The sequence below is a fragment of the Xenopus laevis genome, chromosome 7L, assembly GCF_017654675.1.
Source record: "Xenopus laevis strain J_2021 chromosome 7L, Xenopus_laevis_v10.1, whole genome shotgun sequence".
Taxonomy (NCBI): domain Eukaryota; kingdom Metazoa; phylum Chordata; class Amphibia; order Anura; family Pipidae; genus Xenopus; species Xenopus laevis.
In genome coordinates, this window is record NC_054383.1 from 14,781,404 (window position 1) to 14,806,871 (window position 25,468).

At 40.7% G+C, this 25,468-nt stretch overlaps 1 protein-coding gene across 1 annotated transcript; it reads right to left on the reverse strand.

Moving 5' to 3' along the window:
- Nucleotides 1-2,072: 2,072 nt before the first annotated feature.
- hmx2.S (H6 family homeobox 2 S homeolog) lies at nt 2,073-25,468 on the reverse strand. Its single transcript, NM_001095105.1, is given in 4 exon segments — nt 2,073-2,473; nt 2,556-3,295; nt 4,149-4,429; nt 25,414-25,468. Coding segments are annotated over 2 exon segments (801 nt in total). The 5' UTR covers nt 4,429; nt 25,414-25,468; the 3' UTR covers nt 2,073-2,473; nt 2,556-2,774.

Consider the following 25,468-nt stretch of genomic DNA (forward strand, 5'->3'; position numbering starts at 1 on the left):
GTGGGCTGGTGGGGGCTGCTTGGGCCTCTATGAGGGCTGATTGGGCCTCTGTGTACCTGAAATGCCAGGGCCTATTTTAATTCTCAGTCCGGACCTGTCACTCTGTCGGACTGGCCCACCAGGATACCAGGAAAAGTCCTGGTGGGCCCAGGTGTCAGTGGGCCCTCAAGCTGCTAAACATTTGGTCTATTTCATGGTCATTCCCTATTTCTATGAGAACAAAGAGACTAAATAGATGGAATAATAGATTATAGTATGTAAAGAAAAGAGACTAGGAGAATAAAGGTTGAGTGAGAAGAAATAGAAGAATAATACTGAGAGTGGGCCCCTTGTCTAAGATTAATTGTCAAAGGTTTTTGGGTGGGCCCCTGGTGTCCCAGTCCGACACTGGAGTAATGTGTATCTGTGAATCAGGTAGCAGGTAAGTGTGTATGTAAGAGAGAATGAGGTAGATGGGTACATGTGTATGTTTTTAGAGTAGGTGAGGCATACGAGTATGAGTAATTGTTTATGTGTGAGTATGTGGCTAGATATGTGTAAGAGAAACAGTGAGGTAAATGGCTGTGTGAAGAAATAGAGTGAGGTATCTGAGTGAGAGTGAAGTAAATGGGTAACAATGTGTAAGAGAAAGAATAAGGTAGGTGTCTAAGCGTGAAGGTGTAAGAGGCAGAGTGATGTGGGTGGTTAAGTGTGTATCTGAGTGAGAGTGAGGTAGATGGGTATGTGTAAGTGATAAAATAAGGCAGGTGGGTCAGTGAGTATGTTTAAAATAGGTAAGTGTGGGTTTGAGAGAGAAATAGTTGGATAGGTAGGTGTTTGAGAAAGAGTTGTATAGGTAGGTGTGTAAGAAAGAAAATGTGTGATAGTGATAATACCTGTTGGTGTATGAGTATGTGCATACTGTGTATGTGAGAATGTATGGGTGTGTTTGTGTTGGTTAGATAAATAGATGACTGTGGTGTGTGTATATGTGTGACAAGGCGTGGGAGTGAAGTTTTTAGTGAGTGTGTACATTGGATACATTCAGATAATTATTACATGAATAAGGGAAGTAGGAGAGTGTGAGTTGGGAGCATACAGACCAGGCAGGGTTTTTATTGGGCACTGCCCAATTCCCTTCTCCTGGCAGAACCGATGGCAGCTACCAGCCTTGTGAAAGCGGCTGCATATTAAACTGGTTGAAAGTAAACATGCAAATTGTTTCATTGACAGCTCATTACCCTCATCATCTGCATCTGGGGGGGGGGGAGACAATGACACACTTAATTGGCTGCAGCCTCTCTCTCTGGGTCAATGCCTGTCGCAAATTCTGTTGCCTCAAGTACTGAATTGCAGAACAAATCAAGTGGCCCGCTAGCTACCAAATAAAGGGGACAGTTTATTTATAAACAGAAATATAATAAAAATGAATTATTGATAACCTCTGGATATCTATTGTGGTCGTATGCCTTTAAATAAGCCGAATGTAGAAATGAAAGGTTATTAGATTTATTATTTTAAAAATTGTGTACAGGAGTGGGCTGTTTTTTTTTTAGTCCATTTAGTAGTCGAAATTTATTTACAGACTGCGATAAAATCGCTGAGCTGTGCAGCAGTTCATTGAAACACCCAGAAAATGGGTGCAGTATTACACAATCCGAATAAATCCGAATACACATTTCAGAAAAGTGTCCCCCATCACCCCCTTAAAATAATACACCCATTTCAGAAAATAAAAAAAATCATCCTATATTTTATTTGGGTACAAACTGCTGAAATAGAGCGTTCAATTTTTTCTGGAATATTTTCTGGAATCCATTCACAAAGGGCAGGGTTTTCATTTGTATAAAAATATCGTCAGGACAGATTCCCTCAGTTATAGTTAGAAAATCAATACTTTCCAGATTCAGCAGTTAGTAACAGATGCAAATATTAAGTGAATACTAAACGTGGCCGCAATTGCTAAATTTAAACGAAATTCTTAATTCTCCAATCAAATAAATATGTAATTGATCTAATAGTCTCGTTTAAAAATACAAATCTCAATTTGAGGAACAAACACAACAAAGATCATGCCGTTTTGGGGCCTTCTGTTATTTTTAATACTCTTTTTTAATAATTGACATTAATCTGGGCGATACAGGGAAGTGTAAATATATTGATAAAACATATGAAATATTCACATGCTGATTCCATTTTGGAATAATAAAAAAAAAACGAATAAAAGAAAATAACCCTGTAAAAATACAGTTTCAACAGTCTCTTTTGCTATTAGAACATAGCAGTTAATAGGACAGCATTATCAGCACAGGTGAATGGGATTTATATAAACTGGAGAAGACAGGGGATTCGACTTTTTTTTCTTTTCCTTAAAGATATCAGGAAATATTTCGTTAGATAACACCAAACGCTGCTTGTCAAAATCTTTCATGCCTGCTACAAGTTGATGCAATAATTTATATATATATATATATATATATATATATATATATATATATATATATATATATCTATATCTATATCTATATCTATATATATATATATATATATATATATATATATATATATATATATATAATTCTATTTGTTTTAGACATTATGTATTAGAATAATACATAAACAAGTGCCCGTAAATAACCCGACAAATAAAATAAAGCCTAGTGAATACACGTTGTGTATTTTGTTGCTTCTGCTCTGTATCAGCATTCACAGACTTGGAGATGGGTAGGTAGGTTGTAGCAGCTGAAGGAAGATCAGGTCCTGACAAACTTTTTTTGGGGTGGGAATCAGTAGAATCAGTATTCCATCTTGTTGTACAGGTTATACAGAGGTAGGGAGACGTTGCTGGTGGGGTAGTACAGAGGGGCAGGGAAGGCAATGGACCTGGGTACTGGAACCCTTAGGATGGAGTTGTCCCTGAACACCAAGGGCATTCCCACCAGAGTCTGTGCTGATGCATGGGCCATGTTGGCAGCCTCAAGCTCAGCAGAAAGTTGCCTTTTCCATTTGTTCCTGCGGTTCTGGAACCAGGTCTTGACTTGGGTCTCTGTTAGCTGAAGGCTGGAAGCCAAGCAGGACCTCTCTGAGCTGCTCAGGTATCTCTTCATGTCAAAGGTGGACTCCAGCTGGTAGACTTGACTTCTAGAGAACACTGTCCTGGTCTTTTTCTTTGAGTTGCCCATGTTGTCCACTACATCCTTGTGCCTTTCTCCTAAAGACTGGGGGTAATGGCTGTCCTTCTCCTCTGTGTAGTCCTTCTGGGAAGGAGAGGGCATCTGCAGTCTCTTATTGCTGGGCAAGGATCCCTGGGTCCTGTCTACAGAAGATCAAAAAGTCATTAGATGTCCCTGCAATTTAAGCTGCTCCCAACCCTGGCACCAACCGAGCTAACAACATATACACGTGCAATAAATAGAAATTCCTCTAAATTCCGTAAAAACGCCAATATAAACGAAATAACATGAATGTAGTACATCTAACATTTCATAGACACTTCTCTCTTGCTCTTATTTGTTTTAATACAGTCTACCTGTCTTAAATTTTGCGTCCGAAATATATGAAAATTATTTTAAATGAAGTATTCTTCCCTGATATAGAAGTCACCAAAAAAAAAATGCAATTTACTCTTAAAACCCATAATGACATAAAAGCAGAATGCTGCTTAGCACTGATAATGAATAATAAATTCGAGGATAAATCTGTGAAAATGGTTCTGTGAATTCGTATTGTATTTTTTTTTCAAGGATATAACAAAAAAAAAAAAAAATCAATTCTCCCCAATAATAAATCAGTACGTTTAACAAAAAAAAAAAGGCTTCCCAAAATGACAGACCATTTATTCTTCAATCGTTTAATGACTTTTTTTTTTTACTAAATACTTCCCGGTCCTATAGTCAAATATCATTTAGAGAAAAAAATGACTGAAGGACATGATCGACTAATATCAATTATTTAATTTAGGGAGCAGAGGCAGCGCTGAGCAAAACCTCGCACAGACAACCCAGCAGTTACTGAATCTCTCTCTTTCTCTGCCAGAGCTGCTGGGATTATTCATAAATTCAGAAGAAAGTCTAGTAAATATTATCTGTATAACTAGCTGGCTGCTGGCTGGTGATATCAGTTGTACACAGGCCGGGTAATAATGATGTTTGAGTATAGTGGGTACTTACTAGGGCACCTGTGGGCACCGCAGGGGTTGGGGGCTTGGCCCTTGGAATCCTTATCCCCGGGGTCGGGGCAGTTACAACCGTACACCGTCCAGGATTCGTCTTGTTCCTCCTCATCTGAAGAGGTGCTGGGGCTTGACTGCTGGCAGGAGATAGTTTCCCTGGTATAAACCCTGGCAACGTTTCGCCCTCTGTCCGATGTGGTGCCCTGCAGGATGGACTGGATGGTGAAGCTGGAGAGGGTGCCTGGGGTGGGCTTGGTGGGCTCTTCTTTGGTGCTCATCCTGAGTGCAGAGGAAGGAGAGATAGAGGATGAGGATGGTGGAGCCTCACTGGGAAGGTGAGGGGGAGCAGTGTAGAAGGAGGGGGTGCTGATATTTATTATTATTATTATTGTTATTATTATTATTGAATGGGGGTGCCTTTGCTTCCAGTTTGCTCAAACAGACTGCTGCCCTCCCCTCACACAGCCCAAGTCCGTTCTGATCTCCAGACTGCCTGCTGGTGTGGCCACATTTGCATGAGACTCTCAGTTCCATAGGACCAATCATAAGCTCCTCTGTGCAGCAGGGAAAAAAAATGAAATTGCACTAAAACCCCACAGTCCCCCTGGGCCCCTGGCACCTGTCCTCCAGGGTAGATGGTAGGGGAATGTGTGGAGTCCCACTCCCACTGCAGGGAGAAAGCAGAGAGAAGCAGGGAGAAAGCATAGAAAAGAGGATTTGCTGCTTGATGTGCAGCAGCTGCTAGGGGGCTTTGGGGGGAGACACAGACTAACCAGGCATTGTGACTATACAGAGAGGCTGCTTAGTTCACACAGTTACTGCCAGATCACTGACTGGGCATTGCAGAAATGCTGGAAACAGAATGAATGGTCTACAACCTGTAGCTCCCTAGTAGTCATGGCAGTGGCATACCCATCAGAACCCTTATGCATGCTTGGCCACCACAGTGAATGCTGGCTAGTACCCAACAGGAAAGCAGTGTAATGTGCAGGATCCAACTGTTGCTGAACTTCTGACAGATATGGGCTGTATGGGGATTCCTGGAGTTACAAGAGAACTGCAGGTTGATTTATAAAACATATTCAATGTTGTTCCACAGGTTTTGGCCAAACCACCAATACTCTTAGTAAGGCTGTGTAGATTCTTGACTGTGCGAAGGCAGTGCTGTTATCAGGGATACTCAATCTGAGGCTTTCATGTCACCAATGAACTACAAGTCCCAGGATTCATCTCTGCATTCTTCTGGGCACCCTCAGGTTATAGATCCCAGCATCCACTGCTCAAGGTACAACCTAGCTCAGAGATTATATATATATATATATATATATATATATATATATATATATATATATATATATATATATATATATATATATATATATATATATATATATATATATATATACATACAATATATGGGCTTCCATATTTTTTTTCCTTTAGAAAAATATTTCAACCACTATGGTCAGTGCCTCATCTGAGGCATGCAGTATGGCAGCTCCTGTTTCCAAATAGTTCTAAAAGATATGTTTTGTACTGCATGCAAACATCTTAGGGGGTAATGTAATGCAGTTATTATTATTATTAACATGTATTTATGTAGTGCCAACATATTGCGTAGCACTGTACCAGTTATTAGATAACCCCATTCATTAAAGGGGTTGTTCACCTTGGAGTTAACTTTTAGTATGATGTAGAGCGTGATATTCTGAGAATATTTGCTATTGCCCAAATAGAAGATGGGGATGGTGGTCAGCACAGCTTTTCCAATTCCTTAATAGTTGCTCTGTGCTGCAACTGCTGCAAATGATCCAATTATAGGAGAAGGAAGAGGAACTCCAGCAGTATTACTGCAAACAACTTTTTATTCCAGGCAGTAGTAAACACAACATGTTTTGGGTTCAATACCCTTTATCAAGTGAATCATTTTGCTATTGGTTTCTTTTTTTTTATTATGTGTGGTTTTTGAGTTATTTAGCTTTTTATTCAGCAGCTCTCCAGTTTACGATTTCAGCAACCCGGTTGCTAGGGTCCACATTACCCTAGCAACCATGCACTGATTTGATTAAGAGACTGGAATATGTATATGAGAGACTTGAATAGAAAGACGAGTCATTAAAAGTAATAAAAACAATACATTTGTAGTCTTAGGGCTCTTACTCACTGGCGTTCTGACCTGCGCTCCCCTGCATTCCGTTTTTTGGCGTTCAGCCACAGGGGAGCGCAGGAATAGACGCATGTCATTATTTCAAATGGGGCTGTACTCACTCAGGCACGTGTAGGTGCCGAACGCAGGTTGAGACGCAACATGCTGCATTTTTCCTGCGTTCGGTGCCTACACGCGTCTGAGTGAGTACAGCCCCATTTGAAATAATGACATGCGTCTATTCCTGCGCTCCCCTGTGGCTGAACGCCAAAAAACGGAACGCAGGGGAGCGCAGGTCAGAACGCCAGTGAGTAAGAGCTCTTACAGAGCATTTGTTTTTAGATGGGGTCGGTGACTCCCATTCGAAAGCTGGAAAAGAGTCAGAAGAAGAAGGCAAATGATTAAAACAATGAAGACCAATTGAAAAGTTGCTTAGAATTAGCCATTATGTAACATAATAAATGTTTACATGACGGTGAACCACCCCTTTAAGACAAAACTGTTAAGAAGTGGAAGTTTAAGTGACAAATGTATCAATGCTGTAACATTTGCACTTCCTCTGCTGCTCATTATGAAGGAAGGCAGGTCCGGACTGAGAATTAAAATAGGCCCTGGCATTTCAGGTACACAGAGGCCCAAACCAGCCCACTAAATGCTGACTTTCTATGGCACCTTTTAGCAGCCCCTCTGGCATTTGGTTACTGACAGAGCAGGGGGGGAAAGGGAAAAGTTTGCAGTTTGATGACTGGGCACAACTTGCTCTCCCGTCCTCTCCAGACTGTCTGACTGTCAGGTTTGTGTATAAGTTACTTTAATAGTCCTGGAAAGAGAAGTCTGGTTGAAGAGGTCGATACCTTTAAACTGGCCGATATAATATAACAAAAATATGGATTACAGAGCTTTCAGTGGCTCATTAATCTCCTAGGTTCCTTACTTCTTCCCAATTACCCCTAAATATGCCCCCACCTAACCCACTCAGCCCCTCCTCCGACCCCACCCACTGCCTGCCTAGGTATGAGTATTGGGATAGATGAGAGATATGAGACTGGCGCCTGGAACCTGAGACAAGACTATGTATGACATGAAGAGTCGCTCCTGAAGGATGGGCCAAACCCAGCAGTTCTGTGATGCCCCCCCAACCCCCATCCCAGACAAGGCGGCCTCATCATGTTACCTGTCATGTTTATTGGGGAGGAAAAGGAAAGATTCATGGGGCATCACTGCATTCAGTGGAAATGGTTTATTGATCTGCTACACCCTATCTCTTGGCAGTGCTCAGCTATTTCTAGCCCCCACTACAATACATTTTAAAGGGAAAATGTACCATGTATATAAGTTGGGCTAATTTTCCCTTAAATGGGTTAAAAACACTTTTTTCAGTTCAGTTGTTTTCACATTATTCACCATTAACAACAACTTTTTTTTCAATTGCTTTGCATCTCTTATTTTTTTTACAGTTTTCACAAAATTTAATTTTAAAGGGGTTGTTCAAATTATAGATAACTTTTAGCATGATGTAGAGATTTATATTCTGAGACAATTTGCAGTTTGTTTTAATTTTTTATTATTGAAGGTTTTTGAGTTATTTAGCTTTTTATTCAGCAGCTCTTCAATTTGCATCTTAACCAATCTAGTAACTAGGGTCCAAATTCCCCTAGCAACCATGCATTGATTTGAATAAGAGACTGGAATATGAATAGGAGAGGCCGGAATAGAAGGAGCAGTAATAAAAAGGTAACAATAACAATAAATGTGTAGCTTTACAGAGCATTTGTTTTTTAGATGGGAGTCAGCGACGTCCATTTGAAAGTCAGAAGAAAAAGGCAAATGACTATAAAGCCATAAAATATAAATAAGGAAAACAAATTGAAAAGTTGCTTAGAATTAGCCGATCTATAACATAATAAAAGTTACCTTAAAGGTGAACCACCCCTTTAAAATTTAATGTTCCTGTCTCTGGTGTCAGTCTGGCAGCTCAGTGATCCAGGAGCAATTTGCTACATTTAGTTGATACATTGAGTTGATCCATTACTCAGCAGTATCTCCAGAATATTAGCAACTATTGTATCAATTCTAACAGCTGCCTTTAATCAAACTGAAGGATTCAGCTCAGCAGGGGCAAAAATAAAAAAAATGTATCAACTCAATGTATCAATTTAGAACAGTTAAATGGTCGGCGACCCCCCCTCCAGAGCTGCTTTCGAAAGTGAAAAATTAAATTGTACACTTCAATATTAGAAAAACGGTCACAAATAGAAAATAGAAAGTCTTTATTTCTGGGGAACTATCTGAAACCAACTGAACTGGAAAACGTGTTTGAATGTGAACAATCCATTTAAACAGAACAATAAAGTATGAGGGTACAGCTTTTTGCATGCACAGAACATTACTTCTATTTACATGTTAGCCAGACTTGCCATAAACAAACAATACACAGACAACTATACAAGCAGTGCCATCTGAGAGCACTGGGCGGTTATTTTTGCTTTTCATTGCTCATTTTATCCTAGACAAGCAATATGGCAGCCCCTGAAAAACTATTGCCCTGTGAGGCTACCGTTTTATTGTCACTTTTTATCACGTATCCTTTTATGAAGTTCCTCTCCTATTCATCTTGTAGTCTCTCATTCAATTGACTGCCTAGTTGCTATGGTAAATTTGACCCTTGCAACCAGATAGCTGCTGCAGTACCAAACTGGAGAGCTGCTGAACAGAAAAAAAACAACTTATTCAAAAAACAGCAATAAGAACAAAATGAAAGCAAATTGCAAATTGTCTATATCACAAAAAAGTTACTTAAAGGAACAGTAACACTAAAAAATTAAAGTGTAAAGGAACAACAATATAATGTATTTTTGCCCTGCACTGGTAAAACGTGTGTTCAGAAACTACTATAGTTTATAAAACAAGCTGCTGCGTAGCCATGGGGGCAGCCATTCAACCACAGGATATACAGTAGATAACAGATTCATTCTGAATAATCCCATTGTATTCTACAGAGCTTATCTGTTATCTGCTGTGTATCCTGTACCTTTTCTCCTTTTTCAGCTTTAAAGGGCTGCCCCCATGGCTACACAGCAGCTTGTTTAAACTATTGAGTTTCTGAAGCAAACACACCAGTTGTACCAGTGCAGTACATTATATTGTCATTCCTATAATACACTTCTTCTTTTTTTCTTTTCAGCGTTACTGTTCCTTTAAATGGCAAATTACTCATTTCTGCAATGACAGCCAATACCGTATGCATCTTTTTTGGGTTCACAAACAGCTACTAGTATGAACAAGAAGACTGGGCCATATTAAACTAGTTTTTTTTAGGGATGCACCAAATCCAGGATTCGGCCTTTTTCAGCAGGATTCGGATTTGTCCGAATCCTTCTGCCTGGCCGAACCAAATCTGAATCCTAATTTGCATATGCAAATTAGGGGCAGGGAGGAAAATTGCATGGCTTTTTTGTCACAAAACAAGGAAGTTGTTCTGACTATGCAAATTAGGATTCGGTTCGGTATTCAGCCGAATCTTTCGCGAAGGATTTGTCTGTATGCTAAATAAAATAATTTAACTTAATTTAAGTGCATGCTGCAGACTGCATTGGTTTTTGCGCAGTCATGTCCCATGCATTGAAATTAATTGCTAACAAAGTAAACAAACACTGTAAATATACAGATTTTTAAGTATTGTTGTGTGTATTGTGTTACTGGAGCTAAAAAAAAATCTTTATCATTAATTTCCATCATTTTATCTTCCTCCCTTTCTACAAGCCACTTTCCCCTTCTCTTCATTTAGCATGTTGCCCTTTGTTCTCCACCGTCCCTCTTTCTATGTCAGGGTGCGGGGCAGGTGCAGGGTAAAATATCTCCGCTATCAGCACATTAACCTTTTCAGGGCTCCGCACCACAGTCCAGACACATTACAAATGGTCAGCTTTTATCATGATGTCAGGTCATTAACCCGGGGAGACCCCGCATTGAAAAACTATTTGGGAATATGTCCTTCAGTCCCTGTATATACTTATATTAACACCCAGGCGCACAAATAGACTCACCCACATGTGGGTTTGATATTATCTGCTATTTAAGAACACTCATTATCATTATAATACTATTTATTTAAAAGGAAAGGAAGCTCTACAAAATATCATAGACACAATTTAGACACTTGGGGATCCTTTGCAATTCCCCTGATACACCCATACATGTATTTTTGATCAAGCTTAAAAAAAAGCCACATGTCTATCCATTCCTTTACTATCATAAATCTTATTTCCTATTAAGATGATAGATCGATAGAAGATAATTATAGCGAAAAACAAAACACAAAGCTTGGGCTGGTTTTAGGTCAGGGAAGGGAGGGCATTTTCCCCTCTTATTACATTCACAAAGCTTTCCTTCTATGCATGTTTACATTTTTACATGTGGGAGCTGCCATATTGTTTGTCTAAGCCAAGGTTAATTTGAAAAAAAAAAATTCAGCTCTTAGTATAGCAACAGCACCCCCTATCTGCAATCACTACAATATTTTATCGTAATTAAGGGGGTTGTAGTATTCAATAGGCAGTAATAAATTTCTGTTGGTCTTACTTTCATCTTTAAACAAACTTTTAGGGTCAGGCCACACGGCAGATTCGGGGAGATTAGTCGCAAGGTGACAAATCTCCTCTTCTTCGGCACACGCACAGGCACACGGACTGCTTCATTTTCCGAAGTCGCCTGTAATTGCCTCACGAGGAAACTTCGGGCGACTTCGGGAAACGACTAATCTCCTCAAATCTGCCCGTGTGGCCAGACCCATAGAATGTTATAGGTGGACACAGGGCACATGGAGGAAATACTACTTAGTAGGGATGCACCGAATCCACTATTTTGGATTCGGCCGAACCCCCAAATCCTTCACTAAAGATTCGTCCGACTACCGAACCGAATCCAACCCCTAATTTGCATATGCAAATTAGGTGTGGGAAGGGGAAAACATTTTTTACTTCCTTGTTTTCTGACAAAAGTCTCACAATTTCCATCCCAACCCTAATTTGCATATGCAAATTACGATTCAGATTTGGTTCGGCCGGGTAGAAGAATTTGGCTGAATCCGAATCCTGCTGAAAAAGGCAGAATCATGGCCGAATCCCGAACCGAATCCTGGATTCGGTGCATCCCTACTACTTAGTTAGCAAGGCACTCCCACCCTAGAAGGCCCTAGTTATTTGTTCACAGCTCATCTGTGCAGTGGGCTCTGCCAACTAACTAGAACTAAGTAAAATTGAACCCCTTCATACCCAGTCAAATCATCCTATACATAGAATATATACCCTTCATGGCCCACAAATTGGACATTTACCATTCTGTGGCCCCCTCTGTCACAGGCTTCCTGACTCAACTCCAACCTGTACCTCCCATGAAGAAGACCCTGGATAAAACTATCCTACAAAACTTTTTTGTTCGTCTTCGGTTATTAGCCTTCCTATTCTGTTGCTCATATTTGTACTTGGGCCCTCTTTCATTTTGACTTCCCAACAGATGCCTGGTAGCTAGGGTAAATTTAATCCCCTTGACAAAGGCTTACGCCGAAACGTTGGGGCCATTCTCATACTGGTGGTAGGTGTATCTGCTCCTTGCTGTATAATTGTAATACTTACTGTTTACTGTTATGTAATTGTGGCTATGTTTAAACGTTAGGTATATACCATGTAAGCTTATGTATCGTATTATACAGGCCTACTATTGTGGCTTTGTGTGTATTATTTGCATAAACAAGTAAAACTTTATTTTAAATATACCATACTTGCCTTCTTTTGAGTGTGCATACCTATCTATATATTGTTACGTTGTGGGGTACCCATTGTAGGGGTACCCTTTTGATGTTTGCACCTCTTGCACTGTTTACCTACAGCATTTGCTGAATTGGTGTGCCCTCCACCCATTACTAAATTCAGCTAGGGTAAATTTAGCCTTAGCAACCAGGATGGTGTTAAATTCCAAGCCTGACAGCTGCCCAACCCAAAATATAAAAAAATAAAAACAACAAAAAAATAAAGCAAGTTCATTTTAAGTTAAGCTTCCCCTTTAAAGAGAATAAAAATCCAAAAATAAAGTTTTGCCTAAAGAAAGTAAATATACATTCAGTGTAAATGTAAATTGTAACACGTCAAGACTCATTGTGCTGCAGTTGATGCCCAACAGTGTTCGGTATGTACAGACACACAGGGAATTAAGGAGTCAATTTATTGATCTGGTTACCATCCGCCAGGCAGACGTCAGATGCAGCAGAGACGAAGTGGGAGAAAGCCGCAAGTGCGTAGCAGTCTAACAAAATGTGAGCTGGAGATCAGCAATAAGTGTGGAGTATATTGTGTCATTCTGGCAGTGATAATGTTTCCATCCAAAAATCTTTATTCTTAAAGGGACAGCATACCCTATTCATAAGCAGGGTTTACATCCACCTTATTTTCCTATATGGGCAATGCCTTGTGCAGAACTTTGCATACTGTGCTATATTAGGTGCATTTGAGGGGGTGGTTCATCTTTAAATTAACTTTTAATATGATGTACACATTTAAACAGCTATCTGGTTGTCAGGGTTTAATCTACCCCAGCCATGGCCACCGGGTCAAGGTGTAGTAGGAGCCATGCCGACCACCAAAATATTTTTTTTAAAACCTTTGGCCACTAGTTTTCTTTTTTAACTTGGCTGCTGATGTTTTTTTAACTTGGGGGGGGCCTGGCCACTGATTTTTTTTTTAACTTGGGGGTTCCTGGCAGGCCCGGATTTAGGGAAAGGCCACCTAGGGCCGGGCCTAGGGTGGCAGGATTTTAGGGGGCGGCATGCTGCCCAACCACACCCACATTGGTTCAAAGACACTGGGAATGCGCTGGAGATACAATAATTTTTTCCATTTCCTGTGCGCCAATCCCCATAGCTCCAGTCCAGATGATGAAAATGTGCACAAATAAAGGGGAGGGGACAGGGGCAACGTACGGCAGTGGGCCTAGGGGCGCCCACTATGTAAATCCGGCCCTGGGCCCTGGCAGCTGATTTTTTTTTTTTTTTAACTTGGGGGGGGGGGACTTGGCCACAAATATTTTTTTTTTAACCGGGGGGTCTGGCCACCAAGGATTTTTTTTACTTGTACCAGTCCCTGCCCACCAATGTTTTTTTTTTTAAATGAATGGCAAAGGGCTTCAATAGAAAGATGAACAGATGCTGAACCAAACCTGGCATGTATGGGTAAGCATGGTAAACCAGTTACAAAACAGACTAATACAAGTATGTTCCAAGAAGGTGCTACATGCACATGAAACAAAGGGGATAGTTTGCACAGTGGAAGAGATGGTCGAGCAGATAACCTGTGCTTGTATGTGTGTAAATAAGCACGTCCACAAGAAAAGGGAGGATCTTTGTATAAACCATAAATACAAAAAATGCAACTTTTACCAATCTTTAAACCCAAAACAAGAAATACTGCCAATATCCAGTCTGCACCCTCCTGGCCTCCACCACACACTGCTGGCCAGTTTCCTTCAGTCTTGGGCCGTTATTAGCAGTTCCTACTTAAGAAATGTAAAGATCTGTTTATATCTTTATGAGTTCTGACAATGTCAGACACCTCTGTCTCCAAAACAGGTTTCTCCCCAGTTAATGATATAATTCACTAACTTTCAGAGGCAGACCAGGCAATTTTTTACTGGCTGCATTTAAAGCCTACAGTACTCCTCGAAATATCATAATGATGGGGTCACAAAAGACATTGTTTAGCTCCTCGGGGATAATTTATTATATGTCCATAGGACCTGCTCTTTATGCAGGAGAGGGGGATGACTGAGCTTCTAAAGTCCCCATAAAAATCAACAGCAGCTGTTTTCTTTTTTACCATTAGGTGCTGTTCTGTTGAAATATATGAAGAATACCTCCACCCATGCAAGCAACATGGTAGCTATACAATAAGGCACTTCTTTGTGTAATCTTAGGATCACAACTAAGATAATTAGTTAACAGGGTTGTTTACCTTTAAATTAATTTTAGTATGATGTAGAGAGTGATATTCTGAGACAATCTGCATTTGCTTTTCATTTTTTACTATTTGTGGTTTATGAGTTATTTGGCTTTTTATTCAGCAGCTCTCCAGTTTGCAATTTCAGCAGTCTGGTTGCCAGGCTCCAAATTACCCTAACAACCATGCATTGATTCGAATAAGAGACTGGAATATGAATAGGAGAGGGCCAGAAAAGAGAGATGAGTAATAAAAAAAGTAGCAATAACAATAAATGTGTAGCCTTACAGAGCATTTGTTTTTAGATGGGGTCAGTGACCCCCATTTGAAAGCTGGAAAGAGTCAGAAGAAGAAGGCAAATAATTCAAAAACTAGAAAAAATAATGAAGACCAATTGAAAAGTTTCTTAGAAGTGGCCATTCTATAACATATTAAAAGTTAACTTAGCGTTGAACCACCCCTTTCATAGGCCAGCTGAATACCATACTTGGCATCTTGACAGGCTCATTGTGATTGGTTGATATATTTAAAAAAGTAAAACAACTAATTGTGCTATCAGACAGTGTGGCTTACTAGAGTAGTCTGCATGTTACTGGCTATATATTATAGCCAAACTACATGATTTGTCAAGAAGGGCTGAGCCCATGCCATTCACTAATAAACACTGCAGCTGTGCCTTCCCCATATGCCTTTCTCCATAGAGGGCAATTTATCACACTTTTGGAAACTTCCCACTGCCTTTAATCAAGGCTGTGAAGTCGCTCCTGTGTGATGGTAGCCTTAGGTTATAAGAGGAGGAACAGAGTGAAGCTTTATAAATTAAAGATAATGATTTTTATGGTAGGTTTGTTAAGCAGGGTAGAACTGGGAGGCCAATTGGCCATTATCACTCATCAAATTCTGCATATCTGCGTCTGTGCTGTGTAGTTGGATCCTCTGCCTTCCTCCTTTTATTGCTCATTCACTGCCACTGCCACTTCATAGTGTGATATAATGATGGGTAATTAAATGACCGACCCCCATGGCAGTAAGAGGATAAAGAAAAATTTGACAAACGCCGGGGCCCTGTATCTCTGCTGTCAGGATGAAGCGTTAAACTAATTAAAAGTGCGATGAAGTCTTTGTATCAATTACTTGTCAATCCTGCAGCGAGCCATTAACATAGAAGAAGAATAGAGAATTAAAAGCACCATGTTGCAGTCTCACACAGCCTGGAGATAGGGGGGACAGGGGGAGCTGTGGGCTGGTGCAGTCACCGACCCTTTGGAATACTGGAGATTTAAGCCCTTAATGCCTACAGATCATTGTCAGTCTTCCATACTAACCATAATTATAGCAACAGAGACATTATTCAAGGCCCAGCCCACAGGGGCTCACATTAATACCATAATTCTTCAAAGGCTGAGTACAAGAAAGCTCAACGAATCTAATCTCGTCTCTTCTGGTCAATGGGAAAATGAGTTTCCTCTCTACTGTACATAGCCAGCTTGCACATGGGACCTTGAGCTACAAAGTAATACTTTTTGTTACCAGTTCTGCAGAACAGGAAGTGAAGAGAATAAAAATGCTTCAAATTCAGCCGAACCAAATCCAAACCCTAAAATTCACATGACTTAGGGGTGTTTCACCTTTAACTTTTAGTATGTTATAGAATGGCTCATTCTAAGCAGCTTTTCAACTGGCCTTCATTTTTTCTTTTTTATAGTTTTTTGAAATGTTTGTCATCTTCTTGACTCTTTCCAGCTTTCAAATGGGGGTCACTGACCCCGTATAAAAAACAGTGCTCTGTTAGGCTACAAATGTTTTATATTGCTACTTTGTATTACTCTTCTTTCTATTCAGGCCTCTCCTGCTCATATTTCAGTCTCTTATTCAAATTAACGCATGGTTGCTAGGGTAATTTGGACTCTAGAAACCAGGAATTGCAAACTGGAGAGTTGCTGAATAAAAGTTAAATAACTCAAAAACCACAAATAATAAAAAATGAAAACCAATTGCAAATAGTCTCAGTATATCACTCTCTACGTCATACTAAAAGTGAATTTAAAGATGACCAGCCCTTTTAAAGCATTGAATTTTTTCACAAATTTAAATATTTAAATATGGCCAAATTTATGGTGTAGGATTGAGTATTCATCATCATGGTATGTCATTTTACACATAAGATTAATGTGCATGCTCTGAACCAGATGCTAAATTTGACCCAAAAGAGAGGTGGAAGGATTTAGTAATACAGCCCAAAATGTTCTGCCAGACCTAATGCCACTCACTGCTATTCATTGAGGATGTGCCGTCATTGGTATAAACAGATGTTTCTGAGCCTCTAAAATTCTTAGGATGATATTTGTATACATGTATTGGATTCACCATATTGAGAAGGAACACCATTGGACATTCTGTAGTAATGGACCCTCCAGCAAACACAGGGTCTGCCATTATTATAATTATCATATCCCCTTGTGTTATCTTAAAGCATCCTCTTCCCCATTGTATGCATATATGCATGTATATATACCATTGGGTGTCGTGTAGCTTTGACAGAGCTTCTTTAACCTGGGACGTGTATATGTTTAAAGGGCAAGCAGGGTCATCCTTTGAGCAGGGTTTCCTTCTCTCCAGTCAGCCATACTCAGTGCGACCATTAGAAAGAGGCATATGCTAAGAGCAGGGGGCCTCTGCCCACCGTGACTGAATATATTGGGCAACTTGACTGCAGCACAGTTGGGGACTAAATTTACAACCTCTGTAGACAAGCCGTGAAATCTCCTCTGTCACAGCTAAATGGGGAGATTTTATACACCCATTTCAGCTTCAGCTTGTTAAATGAGCACATCTGTCAGCTGAGCAGAGTGTCTCAAAGACCTTTCGGCAGGATTTCCAACTCTTTAAGTAGGAAAACTTCACAAATCAATGTCTGGTCCCTCTTCCATATGCACCCTCGCCAACAGGGTCAAACAGACATTGCCTGTTATTTATATAAAAAACGACTGGTTAACCTATGGTCCTTCAGCTCTGGTTTAACTACAGCTCTCAGTTTGTGGTCCTAAGAGGGCAGAATTAATACAGAGACTGTTCTTCCTCCACCATACTTTTAGCCACAGTCATTTCTCTGATGCTATTATGCCCACTACTACTATAGGCTCCATCTCTCCCTACTATACCTGCTATGCCACAGTCACAGACCCTTCACAGAGACTATTATACCACTGTTACTATAGGCACCATCCTTCCCTACTATACCTGCTATCCCACAGTTACACTCCCTTCCCAGAGAATATTTTCCCACTGTTACTATAGGCACCATCCAGGTCCGGACTGAGAATTAAAATAGGCCCTGGCATTTCAGATACATAGAGGCCCAATCAGCCCACACAGAGGTCCAAACAGTGCCCACCAGCCCATTAAATACTGACTTTCTATGACACCTTATAGTAGCCCCTCTGCCACTTGCCAGAACCCACAGATTGCCAGTATGAGCCTGGCACCATCTCTCCCTACTATACCTGCTATCCCAAAGTCACACTCCCTTCCCAGAGACTATTATCCCACTTTACTATAGGCACCATCTCTCCCTACTATACCTGCTATCCCACAGTCACACTCCCTTCCCAGAGACTATTATCCACTGTTACTATAGACACCATCTCTCCCTACTATACCTGCTATCCCACAGTCACACTCCCTTCCCAGAGACTATTATCCACTGTTACTATAGGCTCCATCTCTCCCTACTATACCTGCTATCCCACAGTCACACTCCCTTCCCAGAGACTATTATCCACTGTTACTATAGGCACCATCTCTCCCTACTATACCTGCTATCCCACAGTCACACTCCCTTCCCAGAGATTATTATCCCACTTTACTATAGGCACCATCCCTCCCTACTATACCTGCTATCCCATAGTCACACTCCCTTCCCAGAGACTTTTATCCCACTGTTACTATAGGCACCATCTCTCCCTACTATACCTGCTATCCCACAGTCACACTCCCTTCCCAGAGACTATTATCCACTGTTACTATAGGCACCATCTCTCCCTACTATACCTGCTATCCCACAGTCACACTCCCTTCCCAGAGACTATTATCCACTGTTACTATAGGCTCCATCTCTCCCTACTATACCTGCTATGCCACAGTCACAGACCCTTCACAGAGACTATTATACCACTGTTACTATAGGCACCATCCTTCCCTACTATACCTGCTATCCCACAGTTACACTCCCTTCCCAGAGAATATTTTCCCACTGTTACTATAGGCACCATCCAGGTCCGGACTGAGAATTAAAATAGGCCCTGGCATTTCAGATACATAGAGGCCCAATCAGCCCACACAGAGGTCCAAACAGTGCCCACCAGCCCATTAAATACTGACTTTCTATGACACCTTATAGTAGCCCCTCTGCCACTTGCCAGAACCCACAGATTGCCAGTATGGGCCTGGCACCATCTCTCCCTACTATACCTGCTATCCCAAAGTCACACTCCCTTCCCAGAGACTATTATCCCACTTTACTATAGGCACCATCTCTCCCTACTATACCTGCTATCCCACAGTCACACTCCCTTCCCAGAGACTATTATCCACTGTTACTATAGACACCATCTCTCCCTACTATACCTGCTATCCCACAGTCACACTCCCTTCCCAGAGACTATTATCCACTGTTACTATAGGCTCCATCTCTCCCTACTATACCTGCTATCCCACAGTCACACTCCCTTCCCAGAGACTATTATCCACTGTTACTATAGGCACCATCTCTCCCTACTATACCTGCTATCCCACAGTCACACTCCCTTCCCAGAGATTATTATCCCACTTTACTATAGGCACCATCCCTCCCTACTATACCTGCTATCCCATAGTCACACTCCCTTCCCAGAGACTATTATCCACTGTTACTATAGACACCATCTCTCCGTACTATACCTGCTATCCCACAGTCACACTCCCTTCCCAGAGACTATTATCCCACTGTTACTATAGGCACCATCTCTCCCTACTATACCTGCTATCCCACAGCCATAGTCCCTTCCCAGAGACTATTATCCACTGTTACTATAGGCACCATCTCTCCCTACTATACCTGCTATCCCACAGTCACAGTCCCTTCCCAGAGACTATTATCCACTGTTACTATAGGCACCATCTCTCCCTACTATACCTGCTATCCCACAGTCACACTCCCTTCCCAGAGACTATTATCCCACTGTTACTATAGGCACCATCTCTCCCTACTATAATTGGATAAACCCAGTGGTGGAAACTTGGCACCATATGGATCAACCAGTTTTGAGAATCTATCTGCTACTAAAAATGCTTATTAGTGCATCATCCTGTTGGTTTATTATAACAGAGAGTTATTATATTGCATTTACCAAGAAAACATTCCCAAAGTTTGAAGGCTTTGGACTGGTCACCTCTTGAATAAACATTAATAACACAACAATGAGAGCCTTCAGGCCTCCATAAATATGCCAAAAAGTTCCTGACAAACATTGGCTGTAGTGGATTTCTAACAGATATGCTCAAATAAAATTGAAATAATTACAGAAATTCCTGTGTGCAGCTTTGGGGAAAGAAGCTTAAAACTGCTAAATCAAGGTGGCTGTGACCTAAGGTGAACAGATTTTTAATAAATGCACAACTTATAGCCATAGTCAATGGTGATCCAAAGTGAAGCTGGAGACCAATAGGTTTGATGTTTTGTATGTTGGTTAAATGACTGGATCTCCAGTACAATACAATATGATCAGTTGGGACAGTTTTTTTTATTTTAGCCAATCAGTTGTGCTGGGATTACTCCCAGGAGAAGTATTCATACACAAGCCAATGATAATTCAATTCATATAGAAAATAAGTAAAAAAGTAGTGTGGCTAGCTTTCAAGATTCAAGCAAACAGGTTCTCTGTGACCTGTTCTGGCCATAGTGGATGCTGAGAACTGTACACCAACAACTGAAGGGGTGGAGGATTCTCAGTATTGGTTTCCCAACTAGTATTATAGATTTGCTACTTGTGGTGCTGCTGTGCTATTGTCCCTGCTACCATAGGTTCTGCTGTGCTACTTGTATAGTCAATGTCAGCATATATGAAGTACCCATCACATTATTCCTGCAGCTCTTTCTTTATGATTCCCAATATTGAGGCACCCTTTTTTAGACTATCCTAAAGACATCTCTGAGCCCCTACATACTGATACTGATTCTGCAAGGCTTTGAACTCACATGCAATGGCACCTTCCTTTTTCTTACTGGAAAATGGTACAACCAACTTAATAGATGTGTGACAACCCACATAACTCACAGAGCACGGTGCTGCCAAGGAGCAGACAAATATGCAAGGCAGCTCCCCATGCCAGGTGTATACTACACTAGCCCCACTTCCTCTGAGATGTCCTGAAATATTTAGGAGTTCAAGGAACCAGGATGGGAGGTGGAGTGGTGTAATCCAAGACGCAGAGCTGAATTCTCCCTCCATTCTCAGTGCAAACTGATCCAATATCTAAGTGTCAGCAGGACACAGACAGTGAAGACTGGCAGTTTTACCATTGTGCAAAGAGTGTGTGGATACAACTAGGCCTGTTGTGAAAGTTCCTTCATACAGGAACATTGAAATTTACTGAATCCCTTTCTGTGAAATTCCCTTAGTACAGGTGTCAGTGTTAGGTAACATAGAGCCAAGCAGAGAGCTTGACACCCATGGCCTGCTTGCAACAAATAGATGGAGACAGTTCTAAATGGTATAGAAATTATGGTGGAAATAAGAAACAGCTAAGCTAGGACCCACTGGGAGAAACTCTGGAACTCGTGCTGTCCATTCTGACCCTGTTCTGTACCTGCACAGCCTGGTGTAATGGCAAGTGGGAATTTGGATATCATTCACCCCAGGGCTCCTGGGACTCTGACAATAAAAGCTCAATAATAAGAGTAAATTAAACGAAAATATCGGATACTATGCTGGTACTTTTAATTTTTCAACTCTACACTGTGTTTCACCAAACTTAATTTGCTGCCCATGGACCAAAAGGCACTGCCACATATATGACTGATGACTTCTTACACAGTCAGTTACTCAGGCTTGTACAGTATGTGGGGTCAGTCTGTGCCTCTAATTTGGGATTGTAAGCCTAAAGGTCTCATTTTGCATGATAACATTTCCAATGTACATTAAAGTTACAGCTATGTGTAAATGTAAATGCTTCTGAAAGCAGTATATGTCTTTCCTGCACTGTTCTGTGCACTGCTGGTCCTGACTAAATATACAGTTCAAACAATGTAGCCATTGTCAGCTCCCTACAGACAAAACTCCAATTCCCACAGTGCCTTGCATGTGCTGTGATTAATAGACCATATGGAAGGAGAACTGCAAAAGTGTACAAGTACTGAGTGTTGGCTGAGACAAACAACTGACTTCTGCTGCAATAGTTTAAAGGTACATGTAGTCAGAACCAACAGTGCAATGAATAACAGAAAGCAGATACTTCTGCTTTCAAGAGAAATAGAGAATTAAAGGGGTTGTTAACTTTTAGTATGATGAGAGTGATATTCTGAGACAATTTGGTTTTTATTTTATTTTTTTAGTTGGGGTTTTTGAGTTATTCACCTTTTTATTCAGCATCTCTCCAGTTTCAGCAATCTGGTTGTCAGGGTCCAAATTACCCTAGCAACCATGCACCAATTTAAATAAGAGACTGGAATGTGAATAGGAGAGGGCCTGAATAGAAAGATCAGTGCCCCCCCCCCCCCCCACCAAGCTGGTAAAAGTCAGGAGAAGGCAAATAATTCAAAAAATATAAATAATGAAGACCAATTGAAAAGTTGCTTAAAATGGGTCTCCAATAACCTGCATCCTCATACCTGCCTCCCTCTCTGTACCTTGTTTCTATATTTCCCTTGCTCTGAGTGTGGAGACTGCCACTGGGTTAATCCTCATGGCACCAGGGCTGTGAGATTTCATGCAGCCTTAATAAAAATTGATCCTTTTTCCTTCCCCTTTGTGCTGCAGTTGGAAATAGGCTTGTTGCTGGGCCGTTATATTGGGGGAGAGTGTATGGGTGTAAATGACAGATGAAGCCATAAACAAGTTTGATCCTGGAATAAACCTTTGCTAAATATTAAACACATGCTACTTGCCTATTTTTCCCCCACTGACTGGGGTTATGATATATGGCATGTCCAAACTTTAGAATAAGGAAATTACGAGAGAAAATGATTGCAATAAATTTTCTAAGTATAAACGTTGATTATATTTCGATTTTCATTCAGAAGATATTTTGGTGCAAATGGCATCTGGCATTATGGGGGGGGGAGAGAAGATTTTTTTTTTTTTTTTTTAACCCAGAGCCCTGGAGGAGTAGAATTTATGTAATCTGTGCTTGGGAAATGAATTGGGTAATTTATTGGAAAACACAAAGTCCTAAAGATTGGATCAGCATTGCCTCCACTGAGTCCCTCCATCCATCAAGTTCCAATTAACAGCCCCAGCCAGAGGAGTCTTTAATGGCTTTCCAATCTAGTTGCCTGATAAACCCATCAATTCCTCTGGGAGAAATTAAGGAAATCGACCGGCCTTTGGCGTTGTAGTGTCATTCCTTTCTGCAACTATATGTCAAATTAAAAACACAATTAAAATTTAAACTGTTTCAATCAGGGGCTGCCCTCCAACCTATGTTTCTCTTAATGGAACTCTGATGAAAATCTGATGCTCGCTCTCTATCAACAGGGATCTGGCACAGGAGAGCAGGCAGCAGAGTTAGAGGGGCACCACAGAGGGACATGGGCTTCATTTATACCCAGTGCTGGCAAAGAAGGGGTTAATAGCAGTCATGGGTGGGGTATGACAGTCAAATATCTATTGGTGACATTATAGAATAAGAATATATATATATATATATATATATATATATATATATATATATATATATATATATATATATATATATATATAGACTAAGTTCTGGGATGAAGGGGTTAACCTGAAAAAGGGGCAGAGCAGCTAATAATTAGTATAATTTAAGGCACATTAAGGTCTGACCCCAGGCCTTGCTAAACAGACTCAAGGACAATGACTTCTGCTTCTGGGACAGATTTACTGGCCCCAATTTGGGATTGATGGTTTTGCCCTACTGAACTAAATGTGGTCATTCTAGTTGCTTGTGTGTTTAGAAAAAAAAAATAAAGTGCCAGCCTGTGTGTCAATCTAGTTTGTTTGAGTGTTTCCTGGTATATACATGGGTGATTGAGTGTGTGTCTCCTAGTAGGTGTCTGCTTCTCCCACTGATTATCTGCATTAAATATTGGTGCGAGTATGATTTTAAATATTTTTTGTTTGTCAAGAGAGGAATGTTTCAAAATGCTGTGCGTAAAGATGTGATGAAAATAGTAATCCCCTCCCTCCTTATATACATACACTTATAGGGAATGCAGCCTCACCCACAGGGTGCTAAAAACTGCCCACTGATCAGAAAGGTCACATTAGGGTGGGCTCATGTAAATCGTTAGATGGGGGGGTGCATTTCCCCCTGTCTGGGAAGCTGTTTAGGGAAATCACAGGAAAAGACAAATGAAAATATGATCCGTGTCCCCCCTGACCCCTTTATTCTGCTCTCCCCCCTGCAGTGATATTTGGGAAAATTTGTTAATCTGATCAGCGACATCAAAGCCTCATTTGGCTGTTTGAGAAGAAAGCCAAGGTCAGTAAATGACACAACAGCAGTGGAACAATAGATTCATTTGAAACAATATTTTACAGACATTTTACGATCAATAGGGACCGGAGCATTATGCTGCAGCAATCTGTTAATGTTTCTTAATGGGCTGCTCATTCTGTTTGCACACTGCTAGGAGTCGATAGGCTAAAGTGATTACTGTACAGACACTTGCCACATATTCCTGTTCAAATACAGCCCCATATTAGCCCTGAACCCCCTGAAAAGCATCACCTCTATAATATATATATATATATTCCTCTGGAGTATAAAGAACTTATTACCATATAAAGGTCAAGAGGTATTATATTATACACCTTTTAATAGCCTTATATTGTACAATGGGACACATTTATATTGATACCTATCCAGTTTCTTTCATGTCATGTGACACAAGTGACATCACAAAGCAGGTAACAGAGCTAAGACCTTAAAAGGGTTGTTCACCTTTGAGTTATTTTTAGTATGATGCAGAGAGTGATATTCTGAGACACTTTGCAATTGGTTTTCATTTTTTAAGATTTGTGATTTTTGAGTTATTTAGCTTTTTATTCGGCAGCTCTCTAGTTTGCAATATCCGCAATCTAGTTGCTAGGGTCCAAACCATGCACTGATTTGAATAAGAGATTGCGATATGAATAGGAGAGGCCTGAATAGAAAAGAGGAGTAATAAAAAGTAGCAATAACAATACATGTGTAGCCTTACAGAGCATTTGTTTTTAGATGGGGTCAGTGACCCCCATTTGAAAGCTGGAAAGACTCTGAAGAAAAAGGCAAATAATGGAAAAAAAAAATGCGAAATGATGCTTGGGATTGGCCACTCTATAGCATACTAACAGTAAACTTAAAGGTGGCCCACTCCTTTAACAGGTTACTCGTGTAAAGGGTTAAAATATAAGAGCAGGTGGTTGCCCTGTAGTGTTGGGTGAACGTCCACGTGTAGGGTTAATTAATACAGCCCCATGAAGCCCATAACTAGATTAGATATCCCTAAATATTGTCCTCAGTGACCCTGCTATAAGGATCCAATAGTAACAGCTTATTCGATGTGCCACCAACTCTTGCAGAACTACAAAAAGATGTAGTGCAACAACAGCAGCAGTAACAGCAGAAAGTCCATCACTGGTCTAAGCAGCCTTTCTATTTGACTCAATGGTTCCTGAATTCGTGAATAGATTCCCCTTCCCCTTTAGGGATTTCTGTCCACACATCATTTTCGATGCCTTTTCTCTTTTGAGTTAAAACCCCCCTCACCTGACATAGAAAGACGTTCTATTCCATTATGTCAAGGCAACTTGTGTATGTAGCTAAATTCTCCTCTCCCCCCTATAATAATAAAAAGCTGGCTTTAAGCAAAGCACGGGTTAAATGGGTGGCCTAATGTAGTCCCAATGTATCCCTTGGGGAGTACTTACCTTACAGGGTGTCTGGGTGCCAATCCTGGGGGGACAGTGTAGAGAGAGAAGTGGG